General features: G+C 39.6%; 1 protein-coding gene across 1 annotated transcript in view; it reads right to left on the minus strand.

Annotated features, from left to right (window-relative positions):
* The window catches only part of DOCK10 (dedicator of cytokinesis 10), a 185,896-nt gene extending 180,223 nt beyond the window's left edge, over positions 1-5,673 (minus strand). The window contains exon 1 of the mRNA XM_011952036.1: positions 5,455-5,673. Coding sequence (XP_011807426.1) covers positions 5,455-5,559 — 105 coding nt within the window. The 5' untranslated portion in view covers positions 5,560-5,673. The remainder of the gene's footprint in view (positions 1-5,454) is intronic.
* Positions 5,674-22,205: the final 16,532 nt, after the last annotated feature.

A 22,205-nucleotide genomic window follows, 5' to 3' on the forward strand; every position in this document is an offset into this window, starting at 1 on the left:
CAGGGGTGGTGGCGTGCGCCTGCAATCCCAGCTACTCGAGGGACTGAGGCAGGAGAATCGCTTGAACTCAGGAGGCGGCAGTTGCAGTGAGCTGAGATCTTGCCACTGTAATCCAGCCTGGGCAACAGAGTCAGACTCCATCTCAAAAAAAAAAAAAAAAAAAAAAATAGGATGGAAAGAAAATGAAAAGGTAGCTTTAAGGAACCATATAATGAATGTTATTAGTGTGTATGTCAACATCCACCATGAAAATTGCCACCAATTGAGGGAATCTTTAAAATAAAAAAGTTTTGTACCACTGCCACCTTCCAGGAAATAAAGGGTTGCTGGGATCATGACCCTCCTTACTGTCCCTGTTGGAATTCCTCTTTTCTAACAAACAGTCCTGCCCATGCTCAGAAGCTTGGCTCACTTCTGGCTTAACTCTTCTCTCTCCCTTCACAGTCAGCTGCTAGGGAAAGGAAGACCATTCTTAGTTAAATTACAGGTACCCCTCCCACTTCCATTTTGGAAGCAGCTTCTCTGCAGCTCCCTGGCACATGAGCTAACTATTTCTGTTGCAGCCCGCACCCAGGTCCTCTCATCTGTGTTCACCTGGATTCTCAGGTGGGCCAAGTTTCAATGCTCACTTCTCCATTTCTTGAATTCACATCCCCTGGTTACTCCTGCTTCTTCGCATTCTTCGACCTGTCCATTCATTCCTGCTTTCCTTCGTGTTTCAACCCTGATTCAGCCTTGTTTCATTGTTCCTAGAACCAAAATCCTGGCTCCTGGAACCCCGTCCATTGCTTCTTTCAGCTAACTGGCTCGTTTCACAACAGCCTAAATAAGCAACGTCCCATGAATGGTTGTACAAAACAAAGAGCACCTAAGGAAGCACAGATCACCAGTAAGGGACGCTCCTCACATTAACATGGAAGATTCAAGAAGAAAAAACTGACTTGAATGATAATAGTACAATATGATATAAAATAATGTATATTAGAGATATGTTAAAGCTATTCAGATTAGATCCTGTACATAGAGTTTTCATTTTTATTTTCCTATTAAAGTGCTAATAGGTACTTTAAAGATGAGAGGATGAATTTTCATGGGTATCCAGTTTTCCAAATGCTTTGAAACCCTGCAGATTAATGACCCGTAAACCAGTAACAACTTAAAAACAACAAATCATATTTAAATATATTTGTATATTTTTATGACTGTGCAGATGATTGATATAGTAATTCAACTTAATTCTGTTTTTAATCTTTCTAAATTAGGACACACAAGTTAGGAAGGAAATGATCTCTTTATTGACTTCCTTTGTACCGAGATCATACTGAAGAATTTTAGTATAAAAAAGAATAAAATAAAAATAGAAAGGCAGTTAAAAAGAAAACCATCAGCGGCAGATCACCACACACATTTCAAAAATTAAGGGAAGTAGTTCTGCTTGACGATCTAACATGTCAGGTTCACCCTTTGCTTAAGCTTTTCTCATAACAAAATTTTAGTCTCTCAATTGTATGTTGTTTATGATAGGTGGCATTTCTCAGACAATACATATGAAAATTAGATTAATAAGGGAAACTTTCAAAACAACTAAAAATTCTACATAAAATATATAGCTTCAAATAGCATTTGAAAAAAAAAAACCCAAAATATACAGAATAGTCAATCTGGGTCAAGAGGGTATAAAATTTGGGTTGCATAATTCTTAGGAAGTCACAGAGCTCTGGATAGGTATTCGAGATTACTGTAAAATTAAACCATTTCTAAATGTTCTTTAGATTACGAAATGACTTGAGTTCAAGATCTACATAATCATTACAAAAACAGATATGATAAGTATATGCAAAAATCACTTTTTTCCTCTTTCACTACAATTTATGAGTATATCCAAAATTTAAAAGAAGTTACTGCTTTCTTCCTTAACTTTAGGTCTCATCTTCATTTGTGGGGCATTTTGTCAACTGAATTGCTCCTTCCCTTATCACTGTTTGAATGAATAGGCTCTGAAGCCAGTCTAGGGATGTTGGTGTGTGTGTGTATATATATATATATATATATATATATATTTTTTTTTTTTTTTTGAGACGAAGTCTTGCTGTGTCATCCAGGCTGGAGTGTAGTGGCACGATCTCGGCTCACTGCAACCTCTGCCTCCTGCGTTCAAGCGATTCTCCTGCCTCAGCCTCCTGAGTAGCTGGGACGACAGGTACATGCCACCACACCCGGCTAATTTTTTGTATTTTTAGTCGAGACGGGGTATCACCATGTTAGTCAGGATGGTCTCCATCTCCTGATCTTGTGGTCTGGCTGCCTTGGCCTCCCAAAGTGCTGGGATTACAGGCACAAGGCATCATGCCCGGCCGGTTTAGATTTTAGAAAGCTTAGATGAATGTACTGGGCACAGTACAATCAGGCTGTGAGTGGGTTTCAGCCAAACTGGGCTTCGGCTGGGTAGAAACAAACCATGGTGTTTCTGAAATAAACTGTATCAGCACACAGAAAGATCTGGGACCCCAAGCTCTCAGCTTAATGCAGTTCAGAAGTCTGTCTCCTGGGTGGTTCTGTTATCAAAGAAAGATTCCCAGGAGAAAAGCGTGACCTGTAGTCCAATGACTTCAATTGCTAAAGTGACTAGAAAGATAATTTCAGTGTCCCTTTTCCCTTGTCCTTGGAAATGGAAATATTTTACTTAGTTTTAATAACACTACATGACACTTGTAACTTTGGCAACACTTGTAACCTGGTTTGAACAGTGTTCAAACCATGTTCAGAATGCACAGTACCAAACTGTATTCTAATAAACAATCTTAACACAGGGTAGGTATTATTATGAGCATTTTACAGAAGAGGAAACTGAGGTTCACAGTGATTTAAGTAACTTGCCCAAGGTCGTATAGATGGCAGGTGAGAGCGGCAGGGAGAATGACCCCCTCAAGATACCTATTTCAAATCCTAGTGCTCTAACTGCTCGTTTCACTTTCTTGCATTCCAAAATGAAAAGTACATCTCAGGATAATACTTAAGGATGGATCAAACAATCCCACACTCAATACAAGAGACAACCTATGAAAGTAGATATGCCTATCTTAGGCAGACCAAAAGCAGGCAACTGTAGCAGGAACGTCCCCAGTGCCTCCTGTCGTCGAAGAAAGCTAATCCCTGTGTGAATGATCTTAATTAAATTTGAATGCATTGCTAACTGAATGCTGTGGGAAAATACCGCATCCTTACTGGCTGCTCTTCCCATAGTACTCAGTAGCAATACGTTCAAATTCAATTAAGATAATTCATAGAGTGATTCGTTTCATTATATGGTGAGACTCTGGGGACTGTCCTCTTGCCAACACTGTATGTGTGGTCTGGGTAAGATAGACATGTTCTTCCGTGCATTGTGTCTTTTAGTGGACGCAAGAAGTAACTCTCAGGGTGACATAATCCATGGTACTTCTAAATTCCATTGAGATAAAAACAGTAGGGAAATTATGTTTTGGGGACAAGACTCAAGTTAAAAATAATCTCAAACCAGGCATTATTTTGAAACAGTTATCCTCCTTAACAGGCTGACGAGGCTCTTTTGGAGTCAGTAGGGAAGACATATCTGACCAGTGGGGAGGAAGTGGTTAGGTCCAGGCTCTCATTTCTGACCAATGGGGAGAAAGAGGGCAGGTCCAGGACTCTGCATACTCCAGCTATGAAATACCCAGTGGAAAAATTAGAGCTACATTAATGGGAACAAGGCTAGGGCCTCAACTGCATGTATTCACCAATGGCAGACACACACTCCTTAGATAGAAACGGAACAAACAACAACACAGTACCAACCCTCTGAGCAGACCTCTAATAAACTCTATTCATATCAAGTTACCATCAACTAATTGTTAGTATAAAGAGGGCCTCTTTCCATTGTGAGGCAATGTACTTACTCATATTTATAAAGAGCCTGTATATAAGCGCACACGTGCATGTGTGTGCATATATATATATATATAATTTTTTTTAAAAGCCATCTCTGTTTCTATATTAAAGATGTTTCTATGAACAAAAAGATCTTTCACCCCTAGAACTGTGGTTTTCTTTTTTCTTTTTTTTTTTTTTTTTTGAGACGGAGTCTCGCTCTGTGGCCCAGGCTAGAGTGCAGTGGCCAGATCTCAGCTCACTGCAAGCTCCGCCTCCCGGGTTTACACCATTCTCCTGCCTCAGCCTCCCGAGTAGCTGGGACTACAGGCGCCCGCCACCTCACCCGGCTAGTTTTTTGTTTTTTTAGTAGAGACGGGGTTTCACCGTGTTAGCCAGGATGGTCTTGATCTCCTGACCTAGTGATCCACCCGTCTCAGCCTCCCAAAGTGCTGGGATTACAGGCTTGAGCCACCGCGCCCGGCCAGAACTGTGGTTTTCATATTGGTGATCAGTGATCACCCTCCCAGAGACGTTTAGCAATGTTTGGAGATGTTCTTGGTCGTCACACCTGGGGAGGGATTGCCACTAGCATTAAGTGGATAGAAGCCAGTAATTTGCAAACCATCCTATTCAGTACAGGACAGCCCCCCACAGAAAAGAATGATCACACCCCAAATGACAATTGCGCTGAGGTTGAGAAACCCTGCTCTGAAGAAGGCAAGCAAAGCCAGACCCACCTGGTAAAATGAATATTCTTCTAAAATAAGCTACCCAGGAATATTGCTGTAGCCGTTTATCATACAAAGTGGGCCCTTCACTTTACATGAAAGTCACTAAAGTGCTCTAGCAGTCAGCTCTGATATTCAACTGTCAGTAGTTTATACAGCTGTAAAATTCTATACATTCTACAGTTTATAGATCTGTAAAGTTCTGTAATAAGTACAGGTTTTCAAGCTCTCATTTTGTTTGAAACAACAAGGCAGAAATATTTTTAACAGCAAAACAAAATCAAATCTTTTTAACTTTTAAAACCTTTAAAAGTATCACTTTTTAAAGTCCTCCTTGGCTCTATTAATCAAATGCTTATTTACTTTTTCTTTCATATTTTGGATTGCTCTTTCTAAGAATTTTAAAATAAATAATTAGTGGCATATGATAAAATGGCGCAATGACAGTTTTTTAAAAACACAACTATATACATGTCATCAACTGGGTTCTTAGGCAATTAGAGGCTTTTCTTTAATAAAGAGAGTAACTTCTTCAGAAATTTTAATTTGTACCATAATATTAAGATAACCTTAAATTCCAAATATTATAGTAATTTTTAATGATTAAATTCTCTATCAATATATTTTAAAAGAGTTACACATGGTTTGAGAACAACGTGACTTCAAAAATAATGATGCACGTAAAAGAGAATATTTAGGACCCAAATGGAATCTTCTGTTCCATATAAGACTTCACCCAGCAGCCTGTGTTAGAATACCACTGTAGAGCTAATCATTTTGAAAGAAAGGATTGAAGGAAAGATGGAAAGCAAAACATTGACATTTGGATACCTACAGAACTAAATCTGTGAATTTCTTCTTGGTTTACTCTCCTCACTGTTCGTCTCTTCTTCCAAAATTCACTGGGCTCCCGTTTAAAAACCTTTCCTCGAAAGCTCATCGTATTGCCGTAATTTGAGTCACAAAATATTTTAAAATATCAATGTCGTTAAACTGTTTTCTTCTAAAGCGTCACCAGGCTGAACAAATCTTTCTTCTTGGTAAAAAGGGAAATGCTCATGCTACGTGAATGTAACTCAACAGAAAGGAAAGGAAAGCTGTCAAGTTACCACTTCCTGTGAGTAACTAACTACCAGCTGTTCAGATACTGCTTTTGTGCATATATCCTCCCACCTCACCTGCAATAAAACAACACAAAATGACTTTGGATGTTTAAGAGAATTGTTCACAGCTAAATAAACCATATGATGTAAAACCACCCAGGGAACCAAATCAAGATTGAATTGAACAGTTAATTGACAACAGGGCTCCATGGCTGTCAAAACAGCCTCCCAAACTTTATAATTCTGGCCAGACCCCAAAAGTCAACTGTAATAATATGGCTGAGGTCTGAGAATTGTGTTTAAAGCATTTGCTCTTGTTAAATGTAGACTAAATAAGTGATCGTCCAAGGGGAGTTCCCAAAGTGATTGCTTAGGGAACAAGAAGACATCGGAATTTTTTGTATATTGGCTATCTAAATAAAGAAATTATGCTTGACTATTATTTAATAGAATACACACAGACATGGGCTCCTTGAATCTGTATGTCAAATAGTTACAAAGAGTTACGGAGTTAGTTCCCTCATCTTTAGATCTTCAAGCCCTTCCTCTGGGGCTATGTTATTTAAAAGTGCAGTTCTCCCCTCTAACCCGCCCGGATGCTCTTTCTTGTTTTGATTTTCTCCACCACAGTCACTGACATGGAACACAACTGTACAGTTTATTTATTTGTTTTACTCGGGGTCTGTCTTCCTCTACCAGGCTGTACGTTCCATGACCATGTGATTTCGTTTCCTTCACTGGGTCCTCAGTGATTAGAACACCCAGCACTCAACAGGCTTTCAGTACAGATTAGTTAAAGGTATGTTTAATAAAGAATAAATGAGGGATTTACATTTATTATGCTTAACAATGAACCTAGTCTCATATATATATTGTGCTTTGAAATATTAGCTATTGATAAAAGCTATGTAATTGATAAATAGATATACAATATAGGAGTATGTTCAGTCTTTTCTACTAGGCAAGACAGAAATATTTGGAGGCCACAGGACTAGGCTGTTCTCTTTTCCCCAGTAATAATTAGATTTAGTTGTTAGACACACATGTACCCCAGGCCGGAGCCATGCACCCATCTCTACCTTGTCATGCAGTGATTTGTGCCAGACAGGGAAAAAGGGATTCTGATTATTCCTGTCTTAGCACAGAGACCGAGAAGACCTTCTTTTGAAACCAATCAGAAAAATAGCGTAATGCTATAAAATGACAGCTGGGGAGATAAATTATATCATTACTTTGTAACTGGCTTAGTTAGGCAAACTAAGGATTCCACCAGGCAGAAGTCTGTTGATCCCCGGTCATTCGATATTTAGAAATTCCACCATATGTCTTTAGTGCTAAACAGATTTCACCCTCGAAGTAACTTTCTGACATCTGACAGACGAACAGGTACATTATAGTACATACAGAATCTTCAGATTTATTATTTTTTCCTTATATGGTGTTATGAGAGTCTGACTCTGGATCACCTGATTTCCCAGGGTCAGATTATGTGTGTATGTTGATGGCTAAAAATAGTATTTTACAATCCCTTTTAGATCATGAGCTCATTTGAAAATCTGATAAAAGCTATGAACCCACTCATTAGAAAAATACAAGCACTCAGAAAATGTGCATGCATGGTCAAGGGTCACAAACTTCTGAAAACCATCTGTGGATCCATTCAACAGCGGTGCCTTAAATTTCTGAATCACAGTTTTAGAAGATGAGCATACTGCCTTATAACAAAGCGTTGAATAATCTTGAGACACTCTTAAGTGACTTTCTGTCTGTCTAATATTTGCATCTATTTTGTCCTCTATTCCTCTTTAGGCGCCACAGTTCTTTATCCTAAAGTTCCTCCCACTTTTCAACTTCTGCAATACGAGAATGACTCATTTCTCCATTTCCTCAGCTGCTAATCATAGCTTCCTGAAATATTGGCAAAAAGAGGCATCACCCGGCAGCATATGAGGATGTTAGATAGACAGAGTCTGTGTTGATGCAAAGTGGGGGGGGAAATCCAGCAGCATGGCCTTGAGTGTTCCATGGGACGGCGCCGCTGGGCCCTCTATGGGCTTTCTTCTCCTTGTTTCTAGACCAAGCCTGTTTCTCAACCATACTATGAGACACTCCACTCCATTCCAACACTTTTCTTTTCTGCTTTAGTTTTAGAAACATATAGTTAATCAAAAGTGCTAGCTAGGACAATGGGCAAGAACCAGTAATAAGGAACAATCAGATTTGTTGGCTTAGTTACGAGGAGATGCCTCCAAGTTCATTAGAAAAGAAATCCAAGACCAATAAATCATCAGAATTTATTAAGTACTGTAATCAAGACATCACTGAACTTCATGAGAAAAATAAAACATCTTTCCTCGTTTTAAGAAGCTTGTATCCTACAGAGGAGTCCACTAGAGTTTGAAGGAGTCTGGGGAAGCTTTATAGAAAAGGTATCTCTAAGGTAGGCTTTGAATAATAGGTGGGAATCAAAGAGATGAATGCAGAGGAAAGTATCCTACTGGAAAGGAAATATAGCAGAGGGGACGCATCAAGGTAGAATGGTTAAAATTATAGAATCATCTGTGATTCAAACCCTGGATCCATCACTTCCTAACTATGTGTCCTTTGGCCAATCACTCACCATTTCCAGGCCTCAGTTTTCTCATCTGTAAAATAGGGATAGCACAGTCACTACCTTATAGATTTGTGGTGAAGATAAATAAAATGACATCTTAAAAATATCAGTGCATTGCCTTGCCTGGTACATAGGGTGCACAACTATTAAGTTACAACAAAGGCAAAAAGGCAGGCCAAAGCAGAATATTTAAGAAAGAATTAGAAATTTCCCTGTCTACACTCCAGGGTTAAATAGGAGAGGAGAGAGAGAATCAATTGAAGGTAGAAGTCAGGAGCTAGTTCATGGAAGGCTTTGAATGCCAAGATAAGGAAAAGTTTCCACTGTATCCTGAAATCGTGAGGAACCGCTCAAGGATTTTTGAATCATAATTACAATAGTGCTTTAGAAAGATTCATTCAGTAGCTACATGCAGGCTGGATTGTAGAGAATTTGATCCAGAGATGGCGTGCATTAATCTAGATATTAACATAGGGTGGTGGAAGACAGAGAAGTAGGCAACAGAAACATAACCATAAATTTCAGGGAGATTACAAAGATCGAGCGGTAAAATAAAAAATGAGAGCTGAAATTTATTGAGCAAGTGCTATGTGCTGGATGCTGGTCTAAATTTTTTATGGAACCTTATTTAAACCATCCAACAACCCTGTGAGGTAAGTATTGTTATCATTGTTAGCACCATTCCAGTTTTACAGAGGAATATTTGGGATCTGGAGAAATTAAGCTATTGGCCCAAAGTCAGTAGCAGAGCTGGGATGTAAACCCAGGGGGTCCAGTTCCTGAGCCCACCGTCTTAGCCAGAAGGGAAGTTCAAAGATGCCAGGAGGTTTCTGACTGGCCATGAAGGAGATGGATTATATGAGTGAGGGAAAAAGGGTGGTAAGAAGGGAGGGTTTCCCCCCTTTATTTAATGTGCAATGCTGATTTAGACATGTTGAATACTGCATCCAGAAGATCATCAAAAGGGAAAGTTCAGCTGTTATAAGTATGCCTAGAACTTAGGGAAAAGCTAGGACTGAAGACATGGAACAGAAAGTCATGAAAAGAACTAAATTTAAAAGTCTAAAAGTAAACTGAATTTTTGGAGAACAGAGTCACAGAATTAAGAACACACAGACTTGAAGTTCCTTCACATATGGTAGATGGAGGGCAATTCAGGAAATACTGAGAAGGCAAAGAGATAAAAGGGGAAACTACAGAGGCATTACAGAGCCTCCATGTCCTTGACAGGTGAGGTTAAGGAAGGTGGTGCATGGCACCTGGACAGAGATGGATGTAGGGTCTGGCAATGTCTAAAAAAGATTCAATGTGAGAGATAGGCTGAAAACTAAGGACCTTGCAGTTTTGGATCTAGATATACTTGTGCTTAGATCTTCAGCTATCTTTTAGGTAACCTCCAGCAAGGTATTTGACTTATCTCTGCCTATCTTATATGTAAAGATAGAGCAATTAGTATATAGCTTGTAGGGTTGCTATGAAACAATATATGTTAGTCCCTGAAGTTGAGAACAAAATACATACATGTGTATGTATAATGGCTAAGATTCCTATATGTGTATATACGTAAACTATATGTGTATATATACTATTATATGTGTATATGTAACTGTTATATGTGTATATTATACACATTATACTCAGACTAGATATACACAAATTATACACAAAATATAATATATATTATACACAATTATATGTGTATATGTAAAGTATTAAATGTGTATATACGTAAACTATTATATATACATATATATGCATGCATATATATGTACATACAAAATGCACAATCTCACACATTCTTATATAAGGATTCAAAGTCTGGTCCCATGGTGTCCAGTCAGAAAGTAAGTTTGCCATTTTCAATAGGGAAGTCTAGATGTTTGGAAATTAAGTAAGATGGGACATTTAACCATGATTTAGAGACATGGGAATTTGAATGCAAAGATGTCAGAAACCTAAGGAAAATTCTGGCAATCTCTATTAGTTTTCTATTGCCACTGTAATAAATTGCCACACATTTAGTGGCTTAAATCAACCTCCATTTATGATCTGTTTTCATGGGTCAGAAATCTGCATCCAGCGCAGCTCAGCTGATTCTTTGCTTGGAGAACCACAAGACTTAAACTTCAGTGTCAACAGGGTGGCATCCCTTTCTGGAGGCTCTAGGGGAGAAACTGTTTTCAGGCATGTGCAAAGTTGTTGGCAAAATTTATTCCTTACAGTTACAGGACTAAGGTGGCCGTTTCTTTTCTGTCTGTCAGCCAGGGGTCATTCTTAGCTTTTAGAGGCCACCCACATCCCCTGACTCAAGAACTCTTTCTAAACCAGAAATAGCCAGTTGAATCCCTCATGCTTTGAATCTAACTTCTCCTTTTGCCTCATCTTCCCAACATATCTCTTCTTCTGTATCTCTCTGCTGTAGCCAGGGAAAAAAGCTTTGGCTTTCAGGGCCTCATGTGATTAGACCAGAACAATCCAGTATCATTTCTCTGCTTCAAGGCCACCTGATGATCAACCTTAATTTACAACTGCAAAGTCCCTTCACAGCTGTACGAAGATTCATGTTTGCATAATCACGGAGTCTGGAGGGGACATCTTTAAAATACCATCTACTACAGTCTTATTCTTCAATTTTGTATGCATGTGTTTTAATTTTATCATCAAAGATGTACTGAGAAGAAGGTATAGACAAGAAAGACACTTGGCCTTTGGTTGTGGTTTCCACTGACCACGGAGATCCAGGTTACAACGGGTCTAAGAAATGAGTGGGAGGAAATGGAAAATTGGCTTCTAGATCATTTACTGGAAAATACTGGCAGTGAAATAAAGATGAGAAGTCGAAACAAAGGAGAGAAGTCGAATGGAACAGGAGAGCTCAACAAAGTTGGAAGAAAGGAAGAAAAATAATAGTAGAGGAAAGGCAGAAAACAAAGTCAATATACTATGTGAAAGTCCTTTTTAAATGTGCAATTATGCTATGTTTTAACATGCTCAATTCTAATCATTTTCAATTAGATAGGCTATCCGATCTGGAAATGGCATCATCGCTGAATCTAAGCAACCAGGGGGCAGAAACCTGGCTTTCATTGACAATGCATTTGAATCCATTCCATTAAAATGACCCCAAAAGTACCATTAGGAATTTAGAGTAACTAGAAACATAGTGGTTAAGATTTAGACACATGTACATGATGATAGGATTCGCAAGTCCTAAACTGAGCAATTGGTAAGGCACCTCCTATTCATCTCTGCCCATTTTAGTTGTTACTTCCTTATTACATCTTATCTTTATTCCAAGTTTTTTAACCTGTTGAGCTTTTTGGCATTTGCTGTTGATTACTTCTTCATTATTGCAGAATGCTTGGATAATTCATTTTTTTTTTCTCTTTCATTTCCAATAGATTTCCCCATTTGCCTGCAGGTTAGTTTGCTGCACAGCCTTTCTGTCATAGGAAAAACAAGGCTGGTCCATGGTGCATCTGCAGGTTCAGCTCAGCCGCTGTACACCCTGCTTAAAGGAAGTAAAGCAGTAAGTAGCTACTTCCTCCTTCACTGTGGTCTCTCCTGAGCCTGCAGAAGAGCTCTTAACGTTAGTAGTACTCAGGCTCACTGCTTCCTGCTAGAAAGGTCAACCCAATTGAGCAGCTCCAAGTTACCAATGAGCGTAGACTTCTCTGGGGGAGTTTAAATGAACACAACAAAACCTCATATTTCTAAATGTAGAGTTTTCAAAGTGGACAATGTCTGTGAAATATAGGTTGGGGCAAAGGTAACTGTGGTTTTTGCGATTATTTTTAAAATGGTGGTTTTTTAAAACGGCGCTATTAAAAATTACGGCGAAAACCACAATTACCTTTGTGCCAATCTAATAGTTTAAAGTATTTAGAAATTTCATGGAAAATAAAGGGTGCTGTGCACATGAGTGAGAATGTAGATGAGCCAACAATAAAAGAGACTGCACTTTGTGAGTGTGTGGTGCATGTGTGAGTCTATGTGTGCACAGTGTGTGTGTGTGATGCATGCTTACTGTGTATGTGGGGTAGATGATATGTTTGCTGTGTATGTCTGTACATGTATGTAGGCATAAAATTATCTTGATTGTATTAAAATAACATAATACTCCATTCATAGCCTTTCAGACAGGTATAAAGTTGTAATATTTGTTCACAGTACTGAATTTCAATAGGTTAGCAGGTGAAAATTCTCATTTAGAGAATTTTCTCATCAAATCAGAATTTGATGGGAGAGGGGTTTGGGTAGGTAAGAAATTCATTTCTTACAGAGTTTACTGAGCCCATCTTAGAACCTAATAGCAAGCAGTGAAGGAGTTATACTTTTTCAATAGTGGACTTTATCACTGGTCAGAGATATCCACTTCCAGAAAAAAGTTACAGTTCAGAGATATGAATATATCTTACCAATAAGTATCTTAGTGTGATATTTAGAAAATAGAAAATATTGATTTTAGGGTTTATTCTTTTCTGAATTTCCTGTTGGGCATTTAGTTAATTACCCTTTTTGAAGTTTTTGATATGTATTGCTAAAGGCATCCAACTGTATTCAAGAAGTTATGTATATTTTAATATTTCCAGCTGTGGCCAGCTCTGCTGTTGAAAATGGGAAATCTCTAAGGAACAAACATTTATTTATTTATTTATTTATTTATTTATTTATTGAGACGGAGTCTCGCTCTGTCACCCAGGCTGGAGTGCAGTGGCCAGATCTCAGCTCACTGCAAGCTCCGCCTGCCGGGTTTACGCCATTCTCCTGCCTCAGCCTCCCGAGTAGCTGGGACTACAGGTGCCCGCCACCTCGTCCGGCTAGTTTTTTGTATTTTTAGTAGAGATGGGGTTTCACCGTGTTAGCCAGGATGGTCTTGATCTCCTGACCTCGTGATCCGCCCGTCTCAGCCTCCCAAAGTGCTGAGATTACAGGCTTGAGCCACCGCGCCCGGCCACATTTATTCTTATGGAGACAAAACTCTAACTCACATGCCCTTGCCTCCATTCTCAGAAGCCAGAGCATAACAATAATAACAAGGACAACAACAAAAATACCACAGCTAGCTCATAGCATTTCTAAACATGTTTCACACAAATATATATGGCTGGACTGCTACTGCTCTTTACAAAGGCATGCAGCTAATTCTCACCTAGAATACAGTGTTCTTTTCCTATTAAAAAGTAATCAACTCCAAAGCAGTATCTTTTTCATTATACTATTATTCCTCTACCTTTTTAAGAAAATGAAAAGCATTCCAAGCTGAAGCAGAAGATTTCTTCCACACATGATCAGGTGAAGACACACAAATATAGCCTCCAAGAAGATGAGGCTGAGGAGATCTGAATCAATGCAGTTATCTTTGATTTTACAGGGACTGTTTTCCAATTGCATTTTCCCTAGACACAGAGGTATCCTGTCTGCTTGCTGGCTTGGAGCCTACTCCAGCCTCCCACTGCTGGCAAAGTTAACTACATACTAATGTTATTTCCTTTAAAATAAAGCAAGTACCTAAAATTGCCCTCCTGTAGCCATTCCAACTGCTCATTACCTTGCTTTCAATATGAATGTCACTCACTGTTTAATAATTACCCTGAAAAGCACATTGTATGTAAGTTTTGTGGGGAGACTAAGGTCTTTCAAATCTGTAGAGCTCTAATGGAAAAATTGGTCAATTTATGGAATATCAGCATTACATATGCTTTATTCTTGTGGCTGTCTTTTTACTGCAGAAGGATTTGTCTTTATAAATGGAAGGCAATAAAGCATTCTTACCTAAGCAATTTTGAGAAGGAAACTAATTGTCATGTAAATGCCAATTACTGAGTGTGAAGGCAACCAGATATTTAGATCAACAATCTATTGCTAGTGGATCAGATTGTTAGCCTAGGTACAATCTCTGCAACCAGTCCACTCCACAAACCACTTCTTTAATGGCACCGTAATGCATTTGTGTCTTGTAAGGCCTCCACCAGGAGATAAAGCTAATACAATACCTTGATTTAAGTGTTTAATGCTTTGCATTGTGGAAATTGGAGAATAATGGTAGGGTCTTGGGTTTGCACTCAAGAGCTTTCTGTGTGTTTCGCAAATAATTAATTGTTGGATTTCCTTTACTCAACTGTGCACACTGCAGTAAATTCTTGACATTTTGATGTCCAGTAGTTAAGGTCCCCAATTACAGGACAAATTAACCTCCGGGTATCTGTTCTGCACCTCAGTAGGTAAAAAAGAAGAACTCAAATAGCAGAGAAACAAGAACTGGATACCTCTAATAAGGGCACCCATACCTATTTAATCTAGTTCATGAGAAGGACTCTCTGTCAAACATTGCTCATGTCTGTCCAGTGCCAGCAATCAATGATAAAGAGATAATTAGAAGAGGCAGACTATACATCGTCCATGTGGGGAGATGACGGTACACATAAAACACAAAGGGCAGAAACGAAGTGACAAATGAAGAATATGGGTTGCAGCATCTGAAAACAAAGGAGAATGTTGTGTTGGCCAACGTGAAGCAAGAGTTCTTCATACAAGCACTGAGACTTGATTTGGGACCTAGACAATAGTAGGACTTTGAAAGTTACTACTATACAACCCCAAGAGAAGAGACTCTCCAGTGTTTGTAAGAATCACATGGATAAGTTGTTAAAAATGTGGATTCCTTGACCCTATCCAGGAGCTCAGTAGCTCTCATGGGGTGAGGGGGGTTAGTAATCTGGCTTTATAAAGACCATCCATTGGCAGGCACTGTGGCTCATACTTGTAATCCCAGAACTTTGGGAGGCCGAGGTGGGTGGATCATTTGAGGTCAGCAGTTCAAGACCATCTTGGCCAACATGGTGACACCCTGTATCTACTAAAAATACAAAAATGAGCTGAGTGTGCTGGCACGCACCTGTAATCCCAGCTACTCGGGAGCCTGGGGCAGGAGAATCACTTGAAGGTGAGGTTGCAGTGAGCCGAGATTGCACCACAGCACTCCAGCCTGGACAACAGAGCAAGACACTACCTCAAAAAAAATAGAGCATCTAAGTGATGCCTGTTAAAGATGCTACATGGACCATACTTTGAGAAACAATGCCTCAGAAACTGATTCACCTAATAGTTTTCTTAGGCAGAAAATCATATAATAGTGTCCTCTGTGGTACTACCTCCCAACATGAACTATTTTATACTGCACTGAGGTCTCGTTTATAAAATCAAATATTGTCTTTTCCTAATGTATCCTCAGTTGGTGGAATTAACTAACCAGCTGGATCACGCTGTGTGTTTGGGAAATGGAGGAGAAAACCCTGCAATAAAGCCAGCCTCTTCACTGGCCATTGCTCTGCTTGGACTTTGTAAACCTGGTCATGCTGGTCATGTCCCTCAGGTATTGTCTAAATCAGGGTTTCTCAAACTCAGCACTATTGACTTGGACCTGATCACGTGTTGTTTGTGTGGGACGGTGTCCCTTGTATTGCAGGATGGATGTTTACTAGCATCCCTGGCTGGCCTCTGACCATGGATGCCAGTAGCAAACTCCCCGCCCTCTGCTGTGCCCATCTGTGACAGCCAACGAGGTCTTCAGATGTTGCCAAAACTTCTTGGGGGAGGGGAGGGGAGAGAAAAAATCTCTCCCCAACCTAGGTCTAAATCTAGTCTTTAGTGTTTTTTTTTTTTTTTCCTTTTTTTTTTTTTGGATATAGGGTCTTGCTCTATCACCCAGGCTGGAGTACAGTGGTGTGATCATAGCTCACTGCAGCCTTGAACTCTTGGGCTCAAATGATTCTCTTGCCTCAGCCTCCTGAGTAGCTGGGATTACATGTGTGTGTCATCACATCTTTTTTCATTTTAATTTTTTTCGAGGTGGGGTCTTGCTATGTTGCCCAAGCTAATCTAGAACTCCTGGTTTCAACAGAATTTCTCACCTCAGCTTCCTGAGTAGCTGAGCTTACAGGTGTGAGCCACCAAATCCAGTATTTCCTTGATGAAGGCTTTCAGCGTCAGGGATCTCCTGGTAGACGGTGGAGATTTCTCTTCGGACCAGAGTTAGTACCTCTTGAAAGCCCAGCTGACTTGCTTGGAAGAACCTCAGACCTACTGCCCTTCAAATCAGTGCCCTCTTTCACTTCTCCACATGTCTCAGAATCCACTATTCAAATTAGTGCATAAGCCTAGGTTTCCGTTTCTGTTCTGGGATGTCTCTATTAAAATGCGGCTTCACTTGCCTGGAAAAGCTACAAACCCATTACAATCTTCAATAACTTAGAATAATATCTCAGAAGAGGCAAGCTGATCACGTAGGCAAAGGCCCAAGGAATTGGGGATGAGGATACACATTTCAAGCATGAAAGCATGTCGTTGGGAGTGTGGTGTTGGCCACTGTGGGTAAGACCACTGCGCTGGCCTTCCCTCTTACTTGCTGGGTACCTCTGGGTGATTTCCTAACCTCTCTGAAAATGAGTCTCCTTATCTGCAAAATAAAGATAACCACAGTATCTACTTTATTAGATGTTGTGAGGCTTATTAAGAGAATATTTGTGAAGTGCTTAGTGCCGTGTGTGAAATATAATAAAATGCTCAGTGGATATCAGTTGTAAGTCTGATTATAAAGTAATTGTGTTGAGGTCATCTTGAGCTGGGCTGCTACAGTGTATGGTTTATGAGTGCAGGATGATCCTAGCTGCTCATGCATTGAGCATTAGGAGGAGGAGCTTCAGGCACAAAAAGGGCACCAGCTTCGGGCACAAAAAGGGCACCTCGAAAGTGGCAGTGAAAGGAATAGATGTTTCAGAAAGGAAGGGAGTAGCCAGAAGACCATGTGGTTTGGATAAGGATAATTAGGTTAAATAGCCTCTCTTCCCCTGCACACTCACTCCTTCCACAACTGACCTCTTTGTGTTCATTGTGTCTTGCAACACTGGATGTTTCATTTTTAAATCCCCTCTGTGCACAACTACAAAAGGTTCCAATTATCCTATTTCTGTCATCTCCCTTCAGCCCACAAAAAAGACTCAAATGCCAAGGAAGTTAAGAAAGCCAAGTTTTAACCAATATCATATACTTAAAAACAAAAAAAAAAAACAAAAAACTTTTCATGGTTACTTTTCTGCCTAAGTGGGACCGTAAATTTCCAGAGCAATAAACAGTGTCCTCTGTATGTTTCAACGGTGCGGGGTCTCCTACTGGCATGTGGCAAATACCAACATGATAATTACCAATTTGATGTTGTGAACAATAGAAAGAGTATCGCACTTTGTTTTCCCCCCGTCTTCCTCTTTTTCCTTTGAATACATTTCCAAGGCCACTGAAAGGTATTAAAGTACACTGACAAAGAGACATTTAATCTGACTTTGTTCTCTTTTGCAAGGGTATCATAGATTGGGAAGGAGATCCTCTACCTAGACTGCATCAAAAGATCTTCGGCAGCATTTAAAATTGGCATCCTTCTTGCTTTGGTTGGCATTAGGGAACATATTTTCAGGAACCAGTTCTGAATTTGTGTTGACTTCTTTCTCACTGCCCATAACTACAGAGTGGAGACTGCCATGATAAGCCATTTCTTTTCGTCTTTTAGGCAGAGTGCATCTCACTGCATTCACAGTGAGGAGAGCATTGGATGGCACCAGGAAACCTGTATTCAACATCTATCGCTGATGGGTTGAGTGACCTCAGGCAAAACAGTAACCTTTCTGGACTTCTTGTCCTGAAGCTTTTCTTTTTAAACTCTAAACTTCTATGTTGGTGTGTTTTTAAATAATACAACTTGTATCAGCCATTTCCAGGTAAACATACAACTGGACCCTCCAAAATAAGCCTTTATTATTTTCTTTTTTTAACCTTAAAGGCAAGAAAAATGATTTTCAATCAAAGCTCCTCTTTCTCCACATTTTGTTCAGATGATGCACCCAAAAAGATGCTACTGTCTCTCATTCCCTGCTTTCAGCTGGATTCCACTTCAGAAGGAAACAGCTGTGCCTTCTCACTAGATGGCATTGCCCTTGACATGATTTGTAAATAAAGCACTGGAAATAATTCTGAGGCTGTTTTCACACCCACTTAATTTATTGATAGTATCTTGCTTAAATCTGAATATTCAGTTATACATTTTTAACATCTCATTACTTTTGCCTTGAACGCAGCTGCAAAACAGAAGCCGACACTGGGAAACCCTTCCTTTCCAACAGGCCTGATGTTCAGTTTTGTCCCCCTCTGCTCTTTGGATTGACTTCAGTGGTCATTGCTAAGACTGAGTCTTTGTATAAAAGCCTGAGCTTTTCATCCGTTGGAGAAAAAGGCAGAGTCAATATGGGTGTGACATATACAGTCCTCCTTATTGTGGAAATTGTACCTTGATTTTCCTATGGGGAATGTCTCAGAGGAGGCACCTTCCAGAGCACATCAAACAAGGTGACCTGACCTCACCTCCACCAATCAGATTGCTCCTTCTCTGAACTTGAACCTTGAGAGGAATGATATATAAAGGCAGAAAACAGCCATGATTTATACCAAAGACAGTGTCTTGAATGCTGCACATTTATTATTATTATTATAATTATTATTGTTATTCCTATTGTTCCTGGGCTCCTGCTCCCTCCTGTGCCTTGAGGCCTCTTGCTGAACTCCTCCTCCAGTCTGCGGGGCTTCCCCAACCTGCGCTCTTTATTTTCCTTGATCTAGCTAAGGTCATGTTCTTTTTACAACCATATAACTATTTGCAGCCATATATTTACACTGTAAATGGGTACAGATATTGTGCTAAGTATTTAGGAGAACCAGAAGAATAAAGTAACTTCTTTGCCTTTACAGAGCTTAGAGGAGGTGGTTTGGCAGGTGCTGTGATGAGAGATTTGCATCAGAAAGTACTAAAAGTCAAAAAAATGAAAATTTCATGATCATTTCTTCCATATGTCCTTGCAAGGACCCAAAAGCAAACCAACTAGATGCTCATTCCCTTTCCTTCTAAATACGCTTCCATGCAACTTTATCATGATGTTACTAACATCATCATCCACCTAGGTGATAACATTGGAAACCTGGTACGCATTTTCAACTTCCCTTATCCCTTATGTGCACAACGAACCCATCACCAAATTCTAATGATTGTATATTTTCTTGTAATCCTCTTCATCGCAGCAACTTCCCTTGTGAAAACTAGGTCTGATCAGGTTATTCCCAACTTGGAGGCCTTGAGTAGTATCCCTTCTTGTCAATATCAGTGTTTCCCCAACTGTGTTCTAGAGCTTCACAACATGTTAGCCTGGGTTACAGAGAAGAGATTTACAGTGGCAACTAAACTTGAGAAATGTTGCATTGAACAGAGCTAAACTGACCTTCTCACTGCAGAATTCCTCAGAGTTCTAATTCCCATTGTGCAACACAACTCTCTCTCCAGTCTGTAGTATGTGATATTTCCCATGCTTCGTTTTGCATAGTAGCATTTTATTCTCTTTTCTTTTCTTTCTTTTTTTTTCTTTTTTCTGTCAAGATGGAGTCTCGCTTTGTTGCCAGGCTGGAGTGCAGTGGCGCAGTCTTGGCTCACTGCAACCCCCGCTTCCTGGGTTCAAGCGATTCTCCTGCCTCAGCCTCCTGAGCAGCTGGGACTACAGACACCCACCACCACGCCCAGCTAATTTTTGTATTTTTAGTAGAGACAGGGTTTCACCATGTTGGCCAGGATTGTCTCGATTGCTTGACCTTGCAATCTGTCTGCCTCGGCCTCCCAAAGTGCTGGGATTACAGGTGTGAGTCACTACGCCTGGCCACATAGTAGCATTTTCTTACAGCACACTTCTTATTCTGTGTCACACAGTTTGGGAAATGGTCTGTGCAACTGGGACACAGTGAGACAACTAGTGAGATAGAATTTCAAATTTTTTAGCATAAGATGTCAGTGACATCTTCTCCAGGGGAAACAGGAATTGCAGGAGCTTATTGAGGAGCCATGAAAATCTGAACTAGGGCAGATGCCAGGTTGCTTTGGTGCTAAAACAAAGCTTTGACAGCATAGTGGCTGGCTGACAGGCTTCAGGGCAAGACCTCTGCACCTGTTCCAATTTTGGTCTGTTCCTTCCCTGAAATGAACCCCAGTCAAATCACTCATCTCTACCAGGAATCATTTTTTCATAGCAGTCAGACCAAGATACTTGTGCCCATCAGTTAGGGGAATGCACAAATTAAATAAATACTTCAAGTTATTTTCTGAGATTGGACAAAAATTGACACATAATTAGGTATGTAGCATTGGGTTCACTGGGTTTCTGTGACATCTCAGCATAATAGAGTGAGTCATGAACAAATCTTCATGGATGTATAGTAAGCACTAAATAAGCACTGTAGTCAGCACGGAAAATAATTTATGACCCAGTTAAGGGGAATACATGGAACATGAGAGTCCACTCTCTACTCGCTTTCTTCAATAACCGGTGATATCTCTGGTCTGCTTTGCAAACAGATTTCTAAAAGGATTTGTTGCTTTTGTTGCATTAGTACTCCACATCTCCTACTTGCATTAGGTTGCTGAAAATTAAATTAAGTGTCAGATATTTATTACCACATTCCCCTTTTGTTGTTTTACAGTCAAGAAAAGACAGTCTGACTTGTTACTATTCAATTATACCTGTGGAAATCTGTCTGAATTAGGAGCCAAAATGCATGTTTCTCAAAGTCAAAAATATAATCTTTAATCCTACGTTTACATTAACAGCAAAATCATTTTCCACTCATATCAGCCAAGTATATTATAATGGATTGCAGACATTATAGTTCTCACTGGCACCCTGAAGTTGGAATACTGAATGAAAGTGAAACCCTGATGAAAATTTAAAAGAGAATAACAATTAGGCAGCCTAGGATTCAAGTTAGTCCCACAGTTGTGTTTTTTCTGCCAAAAAATGTTTTAAGGTACATGAATTTGTTGCCAGCATTTAACAATTGGGAGCTTTTTCTATATGAGCCCTGGTTACTAGTTTATTTTGAAAAATTCGAGATCTGACCATACTGATCCCACCTTTTGATCTGGAAACTGTTGTCCAAGCTGAGTGGTGGCTAAACCCTCTGGACGGGCCATGCCTGCCCTAGTTTGCTATGCGACCCACCAATCCAATTTGACTCCTTGTCTAGCCTGCTTCACTTACTCCCTTCGCGGCCTGGTGGCATGGAGTTTGGAACCCCTAACTTAATTAAGGGTTTCACATGTAAGACCATGTCTTTTGGGAAGAATATTGTGACTGAGACTCTGATCTAAGCCTTGCCTGATCCCTCTACATTAGACAGCAGTCCTAAGGATTTCTACTGCTATTATATTTGCAGTTAATACAGGTCTGCAATAGATCAATAGTTTACTCGTGAAGATTTCTCAAATGTGAATAATGTGCCAATATTTTGAAGGTAGTAATAAAATTGTGTTTCTGTTCTGTTTAGCCAGAATGCCCTCTCCTTAAATGTATGGGACAAGAGAATATTTCTTGTATTGATTAAGCCATAGTAATCATTACGTTGTACCAAAATTTCTTCTTTAATTTAAAATAATAAAAATCATTTTGAGGCAGAGTCAGTTCGTGTGAGAAATCAGAGTGGCAATTAACGGCATGGCTCAAAGCCTCTTCATGTAAATGATGAGAACGTGATACTAAGCAAAACTTCCAAGAAGTGACAGAGATTTATTTTAAAGGGGAAGTAAACATTTTCAAGTAGTAATTTTATATTAAGAATGAAAGAAATATAATTAGGACTTTAGCATGAAAGTTAAAGTTACTCAAATTTAAAATTTTTAATTACTTGTCTTTCACAATTTAAGAAAAGGTGGATGCAATGCCAGATTCTTATTGATGTTCTTCACCTATTCCTTCATTATCTACATTTTACATTCCTTTTTCTTCTTGC

This window comes from Colobus angolensis, unplaced genomic scaffold (genome assembly GCF_000951035.1).
Source record: "Colobus angolensis palliatus isolate OR3802 unplaced genomic scaffold, Cang.pa_1.0 Scaffold33, whole genome shotgun sequence".
Lineage (NCBI taxonomy): Eukaryota > Metazoa > Chordata > Mammalia > Primates > Cercopithecidae > Colobus > Colobus angolensis.